Source organism: Hyperoodon ampullatus (genome assembly GCF_949752795.1).
Source record: "Hyperoodon ampullatus genome assembly, chromosome: 18".
NCBI classification, from domain to species: domain Eukaryota; kingdom Metazoa; phylum Chordata; class Mammalia; order Artiodactyla; family Ziphiidae; genus Hyperoodon; species Hyperoodon ampullatus.
The window spans coordinates 4,980,783-4,996,824 of NC_136931.1; the positions used below are offsets into that span (position 1 = coordinate 4,980,783).

Consider the following 16,042-nt stretch of genomic DNA (forward strand, 5'->3'; position numbering starts at 1 on the left):
GTAAATTCTTGATTGGAACCCATGCACTCCAGATCCAAAGAGAACTGAGAGGTAGGGGAACAGGTTGGGGGAGATTTGGCCAGAGATGTTAAATCGAGATAAGTAATAAAGAGCTGGGGGAGGTGGGGAGACAGAGAGAGAGAGGAGGGGAAAAAGCCAGCAGGAGCTGGAAAGGTGATTTTGGTATCTCGTCTATGAGAGGTGCTGGAGCAGCTGTGAGGTCTGAGAGAGCTGGGGAGTCAGGTGAAGGGGGCAGACCGTCTCCATTACTAACAGGCGCCCTGGGGTCTCTTGGAGTGGGCGGAGTGTGGTGACTGGGCCTTGTGGGGCCACAGCAATTATTTGGGTTACACTTATAGACGCACTATGGGAAACCGATCTGATTGAAGCTGCCATGGTGAGGCAGAATCTCATCCCTCCCTGCCCTCTTCTTTGTCACACCCCCCCCCCAATTCCAGCCCCCTTGATCATTCGTGCAGAACCCTCAGGTTTCAGGCAATACCCTTTGCAAAGTGCTACCCTAGACCGGCTCCATTCCATCAGCCCCCCGCTCCTGCCTGGATTCCTCCCACTGCCCCGGCTGCAGAAAGCCCACGGATGTCCCCCCACTCCTGCCACCCGCCTCCAGGTAGCTTCGGAAGACCCAAGCTTGGACTTCCTCACTTCCAGATCCTTGCACCAGAACCCGGAGTCTCTGTTAAGTGCACATTCCAACCAGCAAGGTGACTTGAGCAAGCCTCTTCCCTAGACCTCCAGGCCTCATCTGCAAAATGGAGCTGATAATAATAACTCCATTTTGGAAGCCAAGAGATTGGGCCTCAGAACCTCTTAAGAAAATTAGGAAGAGCCAGTGTACACGGAGCACCTACTTGAGAAGATGCTTTTGCAATTTTCGCCGTCACCGCTTCCACTGTACTCATTTGACCAGGGAGAAAACTGAGGCCCAGAGAGGTGAAGTGACTGCCCAAGGACACACAGCAAGGCAGTGCAGAGCTGAAGCCAGGACGCAGGCCCTAGAACTGGGCCTCTTCCTCTTCGTCCCGACCATGCTGTCAAACCCACAGAAGGAGGCTGTCCTGTGCCTTCTGGCGTGACTCTCCCCCAAACCCCTCTCCTTCTCATATATTTTACAAACAAGGAAACTGAGGCTCAGAGGCACAAAGTCACCCATCCAAGGCCACCCATCCACTTACATGGGAGCCAGAGATCCAGGTGTGTACGACTCCAAGCTCACACCACTTCCCGGTCCATCACGCGGCCTCCGGGACTCCCACCCAGCGCTCGGATGCTGGGTTTCTCTGCACCTGTCTCAGGCCTGGGCTAGTTAAAAGCAGTTCCTCCTGCAGCCTCAACCTGAGCACCCCCCATCATCAGCACAGCCCAAGGAGCTTCCGGGATGCCTGGGACAGGTAGCTGCAGACGCCCCAGCCCTAAGTTGCCCTCCGCTCCTTCCGAGTCTTGCTCCTCCTTGGAAGGGAGGGCGGACAGCTGTCCTTGCCTTCCAGGCGGTTGGCAGAGCGCGGCTGCTCCTGCCTGCTGCCTGGCTGATGGAGAGATTATTTCTAAGCCCTTCCCATCCTCCCACCCCCTCCTCTTGCAGGACCACACTGGCTTTCCCGGTGGGACTCAGAGTGCAGGGCCCACCGCTGAAGCATGACAGCTGGCCCGGCTCCCTCCCAGCACGAACCCCTCAGACCCTCACCTCTCATGGGGAAAAGGGATTCTGGGAAACGGGATTTGAAAAAACCCACCCCACTCCTCTCCTGGGCTTTTCTGCAGCTGCTGGAGGGAGAGCTGCAGAATGAACGGACTTCTGGTTTCTGAAGGAGGCAAGGAGAGGAAGGTTGAAAACTAACTCTGCCAGAAACTGCTGTGTTCGGGCTTTTTCTTTGCTCCTCCTTCATCTTCACCACAAACCTGTCTCTTCCCTGGGCATCGAGACATGGGCTCCTCTTGCCCGGCAGAGAAACAGCTGGAAAGAGGCTCCCTGAGACAGGAGGGTGAGTTACACTTCGGGGGAAGAAGTTAGTGTTTGCTGCAGTGGCAGGGGGGGCGGATTGCAGGGCGCTCTGAAACATCCTTTGTCAAAGCACTGTTTTGAGTGAACACCTTTCCCACGCTCTGGAAGGAGGTTTGTGTGCTGGTTATTTCTGGGGGGCAGTGGGTTACCAAGTTGGGTTTGTGCAGTGAATTCAGAAAGAGCAGTTTGGGGGGTTCTAGGAAGAGCCCCCAGCTGGGAGACAGAGTCCCTGGTTGCACTGGCACTCGCTGTGTGACCTTGGATGAGTCACTTCAGCTCTCTGGCTCTGTGTCTTTTCACCTGGAAAACAAGAACGCTTGGGAAGCAGCTCCCCTGATTTCAAAATACTCTTCTTTCTGCAGGCTGCTCATCGTTCTCTGGCCGTACATTGTAAACGAAGTAATGCACGCAGAATAACAGGCTATTGTGTGGCGAGCAAGTGTGAAATGCATCGGCTGTGATTCAACTCTTCGCTGTCTGCTGGAACCCATCTGGCTCTGAAATTGAGAGGAACTTTTATTTCCATTCAGCTGATGAGTTTTTCTCTTGATTGGAGTGCATCTTGGAATGTAAGGTTATGGATGCTTTGGAAACAGCTCTGGCTAGAATGAATAGCACAGGAAACAGTTGCGGGAGGCTGAGGATGAGAAATATTGTGGTAATGATTTCCTTTAATGCATGGGCTAAATCTAAAACCCTTCCCTGTAAGTCAAGCATCCCAAATAGGTCTGAAATGGAGACAGCATTAGAGGCCCCTTCATTTCACAGATAACGAGACCGAGGCCCAGAGCGGGGGAGTAACTGACTCAAGGTCACACAGCAAGGTGGCTGAGGAAAGCACCCAATGAACACGGAGGAGTGCTCTCATTGATAGCAAAGTCCTCTAAGTGGGAAAGCAAATAAGAGGGCTCAGGTGATCGTTGTGGAGCTTCTCCTGGGAGTCAGACACTGTGCCACATACAGTTCCTCGTTACTTAACTTTTCTGGGCCTCAATTTCCTCATCTGTAGAATGGGTGTACTAATGTCTACCTCATGGGGTTGTTGAGATGAGTTAACATAAGAGAGTCATGTGGGTCAGTGCCTGCCATGTCAGAAGCGTCTAGAAGTGTTCTTAATATACACGTCACGTGTATTACTGCACATAACCCTCACTGTGTCCAGTGAGGTGGGCACTCAAACTACCCTAGCTGTGCAGATGAAGCAAAGGGCTGAGAGAGGCTGAGAAACCTACCTGGGGTGGCAGTCCATAAGGGATCGCAACCTAGCAGTGAACTTGGCAAAGTTTTACACCCTAAGCTCTGTTTTCAACAATCGTACTTTGCAAAGTTGGGACGAGTCTTGTCATTGCCATAATGATGCTGAGATCAGAGAGGTTAAGCTACATGTCCAAGACTACACAGCCTGAAAGTGACACAGCTGTTCCAGGGAGATTCTTCTGAGATATAAATAAATGCTCTATCAGGGAAGGGATGTCATCATCATCTCTTTTTGTTTACTGATAGATCCCAAGCGCATAGTAGTAGGTGCTCGGTAAATCTGTGTTGGATGGAAGATTAAAAGAATAAGTGATGCAGGTGCAGTTGCAGGAAAGCAGACATGAGGAGATGCTGTCTAGGACTCTGCCCAGAGACTGATGTCTCCCCCGTTCTCTTGCTCTTGTCCCTTTCCGGCACCAGGACGTGTCCGGTGATACCCATGCCTTCCAGAGACAGGGGCCTGCATCCCGGACACCATCACCTTGGCTCCTGCGGCCCTTTGAGTCAGTTCTTGACACGCCCCGTGGAGCCCCCGTCCATCAAGGGCATTTACTACCGCAGGGCCCGGAAGCTGGGAGCGCAGGACGCCTCCTGGACGGCGGACCTGAAGAAGGAGATGCTGGTCAACGTGGGCGGCAAGCGGTACCTCCTTCCGTGGAGCACGCTGGACGAGTTTCCGCTGAGCCGCCTGAGCAAACTCCGCTTCTGCCGGAGCCACGAGGAGATCGCGCAGCTCTGCGACGATTACGACGAGGATAACCAAGAGTTCTTCTTTGACCGCAGCCCCAGCGCCTTCGGGGTGATCATGAGCTTCCTGGCGGCAGGCAAGCTGGTCCTGCTCCAGGAGATGTGCGTGCTGTCCTTCCAGGAGGAGCTGACCTACTGGGGGATCGAAGAAGCCAATCTGGAGACGTGCTGCCTGCAGACACTGCTGAGGAAGCTGGACGAAGTGGCCGAGCTGCGCACGGAGGAGACGCTGCAGGGGCGGGCAGCCTGCCGCCCCGCCGTGCACACGTCCCGCTGGGCACTCTTCATGAACCGGCTGCGGGACGTGGTGGAGAACCCGCAGTCGGGGCTCCCCGGAAAGGTCTTTGCGTGTCTGTCCATCCTCTTCGTGGCCGCCATGGCCGTCAGCCTGTGCGTTAGCACCATGCCGGACCTGAGGGCGGAGGAGAACAAGGTGAGTGTTCCATCTCTCTCTCGGGTGTGGTGCCCGGGACCCGCGGCACTGAGGGCCCACGAAAACGTTTAATAGCGTTGCAAACAAGAAACAAAGAGGGACTTCCCTGGCGGTCCAGTGGTTAAGACTCTGCCCTTTCAATGCAGCGGGCGTGGGTTCAATCCCTGGTCGGAGAACTAAGATCCCACATGCCACACAGCCAAAAAAAAAGAGAAAGAAATGAATAGGACCCAGTGTGAGTTGTACTCATTTTCACACCAATGCAGTGGTAAAAGATAATTTTATACATTTTGTTTTGAAGAAGGAAGCACATAAAGGGCACCCATGAAAGTCATGAGGGGCCCTGCCTCTGATAGAGAGCGCCAGGCATTGACAAAGACACCGTGGTCTTAGTGGGCTGAGCTGGCCCAGCCCGGCCTCTCCTGGCTCTGTGACCACTGGCGAATTGCTCCACCTCTCTGAGCCTCAGTTGCCTCCTCCGTAAGACGGCTGACATCACTATGAAGGTGCACACAGTCCATGCACCCATTGCATGTTAACTGAGCAGCTACTCTGTGCCAGGCACTAGACCAGGACCAGATTCCCTACCTTCTTAAGCCAACCTTCTCGTGGGCATCTCAGCTCCATTGTCAGATGAATAAACTGAGGCTCAGGCCACTTAGCTTCCTTGGAGTAACCGAGTGAAGATGCCAATGACAGCAGAGCCTCTGGCCCTTGTTCCTGAGCCTCCCAATCAGTCCCACCAGATGGGGAACTCACAGATGAGTTGATTTGGAAGTGACCCTGCCGCAGGAGGCCAGGGCAGAAACATTTGCTTGCCCACTCCTGCCCTCTCTTTCTGGGAAGCTGTGGGAGAGCTGCCCACACCCCCCAGGGGGCCAGATGGTCTGAGAAATGAGATAAGAATCTAACATTTTGTTGGGAAGGTTATTGGAGAGCTTCAAACTGAGAACTGGATTGTTTCCTAAGTGAAAATGTTGCTCTATAATCCTCCATGGCTCCCCATCACCTAACTTATGGAGCTTACGTTATAGCAGAGAGAGAGCCGATAAATAAAATGTATACATAAGGCAGTGCAGGCTGTATATGGTTTATAACTGGTGTCAGTTGACCTAAGTTCCCTTCTCTTAAACATATATCCCAGGGAGGATCAGAGAACTTTCCAGATAGAGAGGACTTAGATGGAGAACTAGCCAGTGCTTCACACCCGGAGTAGGCTCTCAATAAATTTTTGCTGGATAAAATGTATCTTGTTCAACCTATTAATATTTTGTCCTAAAGAAAACCAACCAAAATGTTTTGAGTTTCGAACAGCTTTCTCCCCACAGAGAGGACTATAGCTCTAATTGTAGGCATTTTTTTCATTCTTTAGCACGAAATCATGTAATTTAATAGCCTGCTCGTTCACAGAAATATTTACATGTGGACGCTGCAATAAAAAGATTAGGACAAAGTAAGGGGCTTCTGTCCCCTGTCCCCTAAGGGTGCCCTTGATCCCCGTTGCTGAGGAAGGACCCCTGGATTTTCCACAAGCCTGTTCCCCTTAGGGATGGATTTTCAGGGCGCCAGGATTTAGACTGTGCACAGGCACAAGCTCTTTTCAAAGCCCGATGCTTTGAAAATTACGCAGGGTATGAACACAGGTTGGTGTAACAGGGACTTGGAAAAGTAAATCAGAGGTGGGTAAGAGGCCCGCAGAACCGGGGAATCAGGCAGCCATTTCTACTCGTGGGACAAGGGAGGTGATTCCCCCGGTCCAGTTGCAACCTCTGTGCAACTGTGAAGCCACCCCTGGGTGCTCTGTTCAGAGAGGGGCTGGGAGATGCAGCCCTCCAAAAAAATGTGTGTCTATTTCGATGGTAATTCAGAGAACCTGGAGGCTGAGGACCAGGCGGGCTTCGTTCTTTCAAACTGCGCCCTTACATTTACATAAAAAGATGATGTTCTTTCCCGGCCACACGTGCCTGGTATTTCGTATTTGTCCTCTGGGACATCAGTCTGAAAGCAGCGATTCAGCACCGACTGCAAAGCTGGACAGCTACTTCTGGGGACAGGAAGTGCCCAAGAGGCGTGAGGGTTCAAGTCATCCTGAGGGGATGTGACTTGCAGAACACCTCCATCAGACACGGAAGAGGTGTCACGCAGGGTTGGAGAATTAGCACACCTGTGAAGAAAGCATTTTCCTTGCCCTTAATTCTTCTAGCTTCTTACAGCAACATCCCTTGAGTAAACTTGGCAGTTGGGGTGCAAGGTCTGTGCCCGAGATTGCAAATTAAAATGGAGAAGCAGGAGGCATTGTGGATAGGAAAGACCAAGCCAAGTGCCTAAGCACCTCTAGAAGCATTCAGACTCTGTTGGGTTCCCTGGGGGAGCTCATCCCAGAAGGGATGAGAGAACTGATGCTTATTATGTGCCCTTCAGGAGGCTGGCATTTGACAGGATGGACTTAATCCTTGTAACAGCTTTGGGAAGTGAATACCACTTCTACCCCCATTTTACAGATGAGGAAACTGAGGCTCAGGGAAGCTTTTTATCACTTTCCTAAGTTCAAAGTTAGTAAGTGGCGGAGCCAAGATTTGAGCTCACCTCTGCTTGGCTCTAAAACCTGACCCCTTGCACCCCTTCTTCCGATGCTCGGCCCTCTACCTGTAGGCTAGACCCTCAGCCTCAATGGCACTTAGCATTTCTAAGGCATCTGGACTTTGTGAAGTGCTTCTCTGTCCAGGGTAATGGTTCTGAGTGCCGAAGCCCTGGGTTTGAATCTTGGCCTCATCCCTCATGAACTCAATGATCTCACAAAAGTCACTTAACTTCTTTGAGCCTCAGTTTCCTTATCTGTAAAATGGGGATGCTATTAGCCCTTTCCTCAGGGGGTTATGGTGAGGATTAAAAGAGTAATTCGTGTAAAGTGATTGGAACAAAGCCGACACACAGGAAGTGCTCAAAAAATGTTAGTCATCATCATTATTCACTTATCAGGTACTAGTTAACAGGAAGTCACCACATTTATCCTTTTATTCATTCATCAACAGTCACGGAGTGCCTACTAAGTCTATTCTTCTAGATGCTGCAGATAAGACAAGTTTCTCACTTTCTTGGAGCTTATATCCTGAGCATCCCAGCTCCATTTTTTAAATTGAGGTGAAATTCACAAAACATAAAATTAACCATCTTAAAGTGAACAATTCAGTGGCATTTAGCACATTCTTAAGGTTGTGCAGCCAACACCTCTATCAAGTTCCAGTACATTTCCAAAAGAAAACCCTGGACCAATCAGGCAGCTGCTCCCCACCCCCACCCTCAGCCCCTGGCAACCACCAGTCTGCTTTCCGTCTCTGTGTCCCTATTCCAGACACTTCATATAATGGAATCATACAATATGTGGCCTTTTGTTTCTGTCTTCATTCACTCCACATAATGTGTTCAAGGTTCATCCGTGTTGTAGCCTATGTCAGTACTTCATTCCTTTTTAGGGCTGAGTAATATTCCACTGTCTGTAAATGCCACAATGTGTTTATCCATCCACCCAGTGATGGATTCCTCAGGTTCTTTGCTTCCCTCCACCCGAGTCCTCTACCAGGGCTGTCACCCCTGCCATTTAGCCCTAGCACCCTTTCCTTGTAGCCCTTGCCTGGCCTCTCTGCTGGTCAGAGCACCTTGTCCCCCCTCTGGGGGAGTCAGAAGGTCACCAGGCTGCTACCGCTGAACACATGGTCCTTTTCTCTTGACCTTTTTCTTCCTCCTTACTGCTGCTACCTGGCTCTGCCCTCGGACGAGTCACTCTGTTTCTCTATGCCTCTATTTCCTCACCTATAAATGAGGATAATGACGGCACCTGCTCAGAGGGAGGCAACAGGACTGGCGGTCTATTTATGATGTGCCGGCACAGAGCCAGCACTGGCTCTTTTTACCCACCTTGGGGATTCGCTCATGCCCCTCCCGCCTGTGCATCCGCTTTGTTCCTCAAACTCTCTCCCGGCTCCGTGGGACCCCTGGGGACAAGCACAGGCACATGCTCTCACATCCCCTCCTGTTCTAGCTTCTACTTCTGCGCAGAGGTTTGCTTGGGACTTCGGGGATGCTGCGAAGGGACGCACTCTGGATTGCATCTGTGCAAAGTGCACTGGATGGGAGCAGAGCCTCGGTGCGGCTGGGGGTGGGATGGCGGGGCTCCGCTTCCCCCGCCCCCTTGTGCCCTGTGCTGGGCTTTCCGCATCTCGCTGGGATGGGGAAGGAAGAAAAGCACAGAGAGATATTTTTTTTTTTACAGAGAGACTTTTAAAGACCTGGTGGAGCCACTGGGGGCCCTTGATGTAACAATTCCCTCCTGGCGCGGGTGCAGCTCACCTTTGGGGCTGTAATTCCCTCCCACTCCTCCCCGCCTTTGATAAAAGGTCTCGTGCTGGGGCTTCCCTGGGAGCGCAGTGGTTGAGAGTCTGCCTGCCGATGCAGGGGACACGGGTTCGTGCCCCGGTCCGGGAAGATCCCACATGCTGCGGAGCGGCTGGGCCCGTGAGCCATGGCCGCTGAGCCTGCACGTCCGGAGCCTGTGCTCTGCAACGGGAGAGGCCACAACAGTGAGAGGCCCGCGTACTGCAAAAAAAAAAAAAAAGTCTCGTTTTGGAGCCAGTGTCTCCTCCTACCTGGCCCTTTCTTGGATCATGGATCAGCTCCATAGAGAACTGCCTGCTCTGTAGCTTCTCTGTGTTCAGTGACATTTGGTAATGGCTTTACGGAATTCTTCTTAACCTGTTTTGGGAGTTTGGCGGGGGAGTTCCCTGCCCCCTGCTGGGTCTCCCTATATCCCAGCCAACAAGCACTAGTCCCCATTTCCTGGATGGGCCCCCCTTTCCTGAGTATACATACTTCATGCTGTCCCTCCCACCTCACCATGCTCCCGTGGTCTCTGTGCGTCCAATTCCTAGCACCACCCCCCCTCAGAGCCCCCATGTGCCAGGGTTGGGGAGTCCGGGCGGCTAGGACGAGGGAGCCAAGGGTAGGGGCAGGGCTGGGGAGGAGGGACGGCGGCTCAAGGCGAGGGCAACAAGGGAGAGGATCGTGGAAGGGGCCCGAATGAGGGGAGGATGGCAGAGAGACCTGGCTCTCGGGGAGAGGCATGAGTCAGCACCACCAGGTACCCGGAGGGCGAGGACCGAGGCCAGCGCCAGAGGCACAAATGATTTCACAGCCAGGAGGAAGGAGAGGGAGGGAACTGGGTGGAACTGCTGAATGGGGCAGTGGGACCAGCACTGAGCTAAGCAGGTAAGACGTGGCCGATTCTGGCCTCATTCCCAAAGAGGGAGATGGCAGGCATTGCTGTGAGAGAGACAGAGGGTGCGGGGGAGGCTCCAAGGTCAAGACTTTGGCCCTGAGTCCCTCCCAGATGGAACTTCTAGAACTGGCCCTAGCTGCACCTGCAGCCATCTGCTGGACAGCCTGTCCAGATGGTCCCTCAGGGACAATGGCTTTGTCTTCAGAAAGCCCTGGCCTCCCTCTGACCCCAGAGCCCTTCAGAGTAGCTCTGCTTTGGAGCTTCAGGAAAGGATGGGGCAAGGCTGCGGACCTCACTCCCTGCCTCACCCAGACTGACTTGGCCACTCAGACTCAAACTCGAGGTTCTTTTTTATTAAGATATAATTCATACCCTCAAATATTCAAGTGCACAAATCAGTGATTTTTAGTATACAGTAATGCAACCATCCCCACTAATTCCATAACGTTTTCATCATCCTAAAAAGCAACACTGCACACACTTCCAATTATTCCCCATCCCCTCCCCGCCCCCATCCCACCAGCCCCAGGCAACTGCGAACATACTTTCTATCTTCATGAATTTGCCTTTTCTGGGCCTTTTATAGATATGGAATCATACAACATATGGTCTTTATGTTGGCTTCTTTCACTGAGCATAAGGTTTTCAAGGCTCATCTGCTTTGTAGCACATGTCAGGACTTCCTTTTTATGGCTGAATAATATTCCAACATATAGAGAGATCATATTTTGTTTATTCATTCATCCGTTGGTGGGCATTTAGCTTGTCTCCACTTGTTGGCTGTTATCAATCACACTGTTGCAGACCTTCATGGACAAGTTTTTGTGTGGATGTGTGCTTTCAGTTCCTTCAGGTATATACTTAGGAGCGGAATTGCTTGGTCATATAGCAAATGTATGTTTAAGTTTTCTGAGGGACCGCCCACCTGTTTTCCACAGCGGCTGTACCAATCTACATTCCCACCAGCAATGTCTGGGAGGTTCCAATTTCTCGACATCCTCACCAACACTTGTTTTTCTTATTGTTGGTTTACTGTATCATATTAGTTTCAGGTATACAACAGAGTGATTCAATATTTTTGTATCTTATACTCTATTTAAAGATATTATAAAATACTGGCTGTATTCCCTGTGCTGTACATTACATCCTTGTATCTTATTTATTCTATACCTAGTAGTCTGTACCACTTAATCCCCTTTTCCTAACACTTGTTATTTTTTGTCCTTATAATCACAGCCATCCTAGTGAGTGTGGAGTGGTATCTCATTGTGGTGTTGATTTCCAACTCTGATTTAAAAACAAAAGCAAAAACAAAAAATCTTTTCCGGATGGAAAATTTGGAGCATTTACAAAGTAAATAGAATAATCTAATGAACCCCCAGTAAGTACCCATGTCTCAGCTTTCACGATTGTCCACAGTCTGCCATTCTGGTTCTCTCTCTCTCTCCACCCCCTCCCACCCCCAATCATTTAGCACCATGATCATTCATTTTATTTTAGTTTTATGGGTGAAATTTACATACACTGAAATGCACAAGTCTTAGCTGTCTAATGTAACAAATGGGGCACACCCACAGCCCTGTTTAATATGGAATATTCCCATCACCCCAGAATGTTCTTTCAGGTCCGTTTGTGGTCTTCTCTACCCCATCCAGAGGCAGCCACTCTTTTGGTGATTCTGTCCACCTCAGGTGAGTTTTGCCCGCTCTTGGACTTCACCTGGATGGAAACATAGCCCCACATCCCTCTGTGACATTCATCCATGCTCTCACACCGTTCACCCCTCCGGCCTTCCTGGGGCGGGTCATGTTTCTCTTCATTGCAGGAAGGAATCAGAGCACGCCTCATTCGCGGTGACAAGCCCCTCAGGGGGGTGACCAAGCATCCCGGTTTGCCCAGGACTGAGGGGAAGTTCTGGTGACCTGGGATTGTCTGTTGCTCAACCTGGAAAGTTCTGGGCAAACCAGGATGAGTTGTTCATCCTACCTACAGAATACAAACAGAAACTTCCTCAGAGAGAGGGTGACTTTTTTCTTTCCTTCCATTCTAGTTTTCTTCAAATATTGCCTGGCCTGGGAATTATTTTCGCAGCTCGAACCCCATAAACCCCTGCCATTGCAATGCTGGCCGCTAACAGGGCATTTCTCTGAGGACCATTGCTGGGAGGTTGGTTTAGGCTGCAGAGCGGAGCAGCAATGCAGGGGGTGACTCGGCAGAGCACGTGTTGCAGGGCAGGGAGGTGGCCGGTGGGAGGTGGGTGGTGCATGCCTGGAACATCCAAAAGCCAGCACCAGAGGCAAAGGGAGGAAGGACCCACAGGGCCTCCTCTGCCTCCCAGGAGTCACCTTCCTGAGCTATTGGGTCACTGGTCTGGGAAGACTATTCCCAGGCCACACAAGGCTCTTACACCAAAGAAAAAAACTCCCAGAATGTCAGTGATGAAAGAGGCCTTATCGAGAGAATCTGGCCCAGAGGCTGAAAAACTTCCAGGTGCCTCTGAGTCAACAGGAGGCCTTGCCAAAAAGCAGATTCCTGGGCCTCACTCCAGGGCTTTGATTTGTGATGGGGGCCTCAGAATCCACATTTGTAACAAGCACTCTGGGGCACTCTGATGCAGGGCTTATGAATCAGCTTTGAGAAATACTGATTCTGTTCCACCCTCTTCATCAGAAACTAAAGCACAGAGAGTGGCAGTGACCATGGAAAAGTCACACAGGAAGTTTGTAGCAGGACTGAGGAATCAGGATCCAAAACTCCTGAGCCTTCCAGAATCCTGAAGCAAACCCCAGGCAGTCATGGCAAAGACCTCTAGTGTGTTGGAGAATTTCCTCAGCCTCCTGTAAAATCCAGGATAGGAGAAGGATAGTTACCCTTAAACAGACCAGGCAGGCTATGTCTGCAACTAGTGAATCATCTCATACGGGTAGCTACAATGTTTCATGTACCTGCAGATGCAGCAGCCTGCTAACTTCTTTACCTGCGTCATTTCCATTTGTCTCAACCCTCCCGAGGCAGAGAACCAGGGGAGAGAGCTACCCAACACTGGATCGGCAAATAGAGATCAGGACGGTCCAGCCTGTTTCTTTCTTCAAAGGCCAGACAAAAAGATTATTTCCGTTTAGTATTCCCGTGAGCCCAGGCACTGGAAATAATTTCTTTTTCCACGTCAGAGGTTTTTAATCCAAAGAAAACTGCACTTGTCAACATCTTGCTTTTCACTCCATCAACTGGCTTTGGTCATTGGTTCACTCATCCGTCATAAGATACAGATGATAGAGATATAGACACAGATGGAGACAATATAGAGATAGATGCAGATAGAGATGGAGATGTAGATGTAATATTTAGAGTCAGGTTCTCAACTCTAGCTCCACATGAGAATCATTGATGGGGCTTCTGGAAAATTCTAGTGCTCAGGCTAAAACCTCGATCAAGTAAATTAGCATCTCCGGCATCCCGACCTGGACATCAGTATTTTTCAAAGCCCCCTCCAGGTGATTCTAACACGTGCAGTCAAGGCTGAGAACCACTGCACTAGACCAGAGCTTCTCCAACCTTATTGTGCACACAAATCATTGTTAAAATGCAGATTCTGGATCCGCAGGGATGCCGTGGAGCCCAAGATTCCGTGTTTGTAACAAGCTCCCAGGGGAGGCTGATGCTTTCGGTTCCAGGGCACACTTTGAGTAGCAGAGGGGCTAGCGGAAGTCTCTGTTGGGGGCAGGGGCAGGGGTGTGAATGACACAGTGAAGAACCCACTGGAGCCCCACCTGGCTGGGATCTCAGGAGGGAAATAGTTGCAATCCGCCTCACAGGGTTGCCGGTGTCTTCTCTGCCGGCCCCAGGCTCCAAGCCCCCAGAGACCACGTCTGCTTCTCTAGCCCTTTACCTCCGGAGTCTAGCATGGGACCTGGCACAAGGTGAGTCCTCCATGCAATTTTGTTGGATGAATGAATGAGGGATGGTGGGCAAAGTAGTTAGAAAACAGCACATAATCTCTGGGAGACCATCTACTATGAATGTGAGCTCAGGCAAGTTATCTCAGCGCTCAGGACCATTTCCTGGGCCATAAATGAAGCCGACTGCCTGCTCACGGCATCACTGTGAGGCTTAAGTGACAGCACCAGAGCAGTGCCTGGTACACAAGAGGTGCTTATGTCATAAAGGAGAAACTTGGCTGCTCTAACCAAGGGGCCTCACGATAGAACAGCTTTCAACACAGTAGAAGTTGGTTTCTCTCATAAAGAGGGACCGAGGCGAGTGGGCAGCTCTCATTCCGACACCCAGATTTTTTCCACCATGATGCTCATCCTTCCCAGGGCGTTGGTCCAATCTGCTGGTTCTAAGCTGGGGTGCAGGGCCATCTGGGTTGTCCTGGCTCACAGGAAGGGGAGAAAGAGTGTGCAGGAACTCACGCCAACACTAAACTCCTGGAACTGGAGGTGGCATGCATCACCTCTGTTTATATTCTGTGGGTGGGGGCTTAGTTATGTGGTCACGCTTAGCTGCAAGGGAGGCTGGAAAAGTGGTCTCTGATCTAGCTGACTGGCCATGCGCACAGCCACAACTTGAGAACTATGTAAAAAGGGGGTTTTGGTAGATGACTAAGAGTCTACAACAGGGCTCCATTGATATATAGATAAATGATAGATAGATAGATAATATATAGAATATAGAGACCATATACTATACAAAGAATATATATTTAATGTTTAATATATGCTATACTTAATATATCAGTATATTGTGATATGTATTATATAATATATATTACAGTAATATATTATGATGTGTATTATAAATATTAATATAGGCTATATTAGTACATGTTAATATATTATTAATGTATATTTAATATATAAAATATAGAGAGAATATATATTTAGTATAGAGACTCTGCATGTGGAATCGATATCGGTATCATTACAGATCTATGGAATTGCTTTTCAGTGTGGTTATTTCGCCATTTGCGACGCTGCTGCCCGTCCCCTCTCTACCCTGCGTTTTGTCGCCTCTCCAGGGGGAGTGCTCGCAGAAGTGCTACTACATTTTCATCGTGGAGACCGTCTGCGTGGCCTGGTTCTCCCTGGAGTTCTGCCTGAGGTTTGTCCAGGCCCAGAACAAGTGCCAGTTCTTCCAAGGGCCCCTCAACATCATCGACATCCTGGCCATCTCCCCCTACTACGTGTCCCTCGCGGTGTCCGACGAGCCCCAGGAGGGCGGCGAGAGGCCGAGCCGGAGCTCGTACCTGGAGAAGGTGGGGCTGGCGCTGCGCGTGCTGCGGGCCCTGCGCGTCTTCTACGTGATGCGCCTCGCCCGCCACTCGCTAGGGCTGCAGACGCTGGGGCTCACGGTGCGCCGCTGCACGCGCGAGTTCGGCCTGCTCCTCCTCTTCCTCTGCGTAGCCATCACCCTCTTCTCTCCTCTGGTCTACGTGGCCGAGAATGAGTCCGGGCGAGTTCTGGAGTTCACCAGTATCCCGGCCTCCTATTGGTGGGCCGTCATCTCCATGACGACAGTGGGCTACGGAGACATGGTCCCGAGCAGCGTGCCGGGCCAGATGGTGGCCCTCAGCAGCATCCTGAGCGGGATCCTCATCATGGCCTTCCCGGCCACGTCCATCTTTCACATTTTCTCGCACTCCTACCTGGAGCTCAAGAAGCAGCAGCAGCAGCTGGAGGCTCGCTTCCGCCGCCTGCAGAGCGCGGCCCCGGCCAGTGAACGCGAACTCTTAAATGAAGTCAAAGACCTGATCCTGGAGGGCCCTGCCTTGCCCATGGCATACATTTAACTCAAAATCCCCCCTGAATATTCCAGATCTTCAGCCCATCGCCCTCGGCTTACATGAACTGGAGAACACCAGCACCTACATCATCCAGTGGTGTGTTTCTAGAGCTTGGGGGTCACTCCCAGGGCTAGGAGGGGCTTGAGGCCAAAGATGTTTGGTTGGGTGATTCTTGACCGTCCTGGCCACGACGTCCACGCCCCTTGCCGTTTCCTCTCTCTCTGCCCCTCGCTGAGCACAAGCAGGTTCACTTGCTGGGTTAGGTCTGTCTCCCTTTAATCTCGTTTCCTTCCCTGCAGTCTTCAACAGCCCAGGCTAGCTTCCAGACACCTAGAGAACCAAGCCTACAGAATTCCATTCCTCCCCAAAGACCCTCTTTCGTGGGCCAACCCACCGCCAGGAACTGGAGGGTTCAGTCACTGCAAACCCTTCTGATCAGATCTCTCCACCCAGCTCTACTGGGGGTTCTAGCCAGGGTCAGTTCTGCTACTGTTCACACCACCAATGGCATTTTTCTAATGCAGCTGC

The 16,042-nt window shown here is 51.1% G+C and overlaps 1 protein-coding gene across 1 annotated transcript; it reads left to right on the top strand.

Moving 5' to 3' along the window:
- Positions 1 to 3,716: 3,716 nt before the first annotated feature.
- On the top strand, positions 3,717 to 15,520 carry KCNG4 (potassium voltage-gated channel modifier subfamily G member 4; the record flags this gene model as incomplete). The annotated part of the gene is made up of 2 exons (XM_079723781.1): positions 3,717 to 4,457; positions 14,750 to 15,520. The coding sequence occupies 2 exons, from the start codon at positions 3,717 to 3,719 to the stop codon at positions 15,518 to 15,520; spliced, it is 1,512 nt and encodes a 503-aa protein (XP_079579907.1).
- Between the last annotated feature and the right edge of the window lie 522 nt (positions 15,521 to 16,042).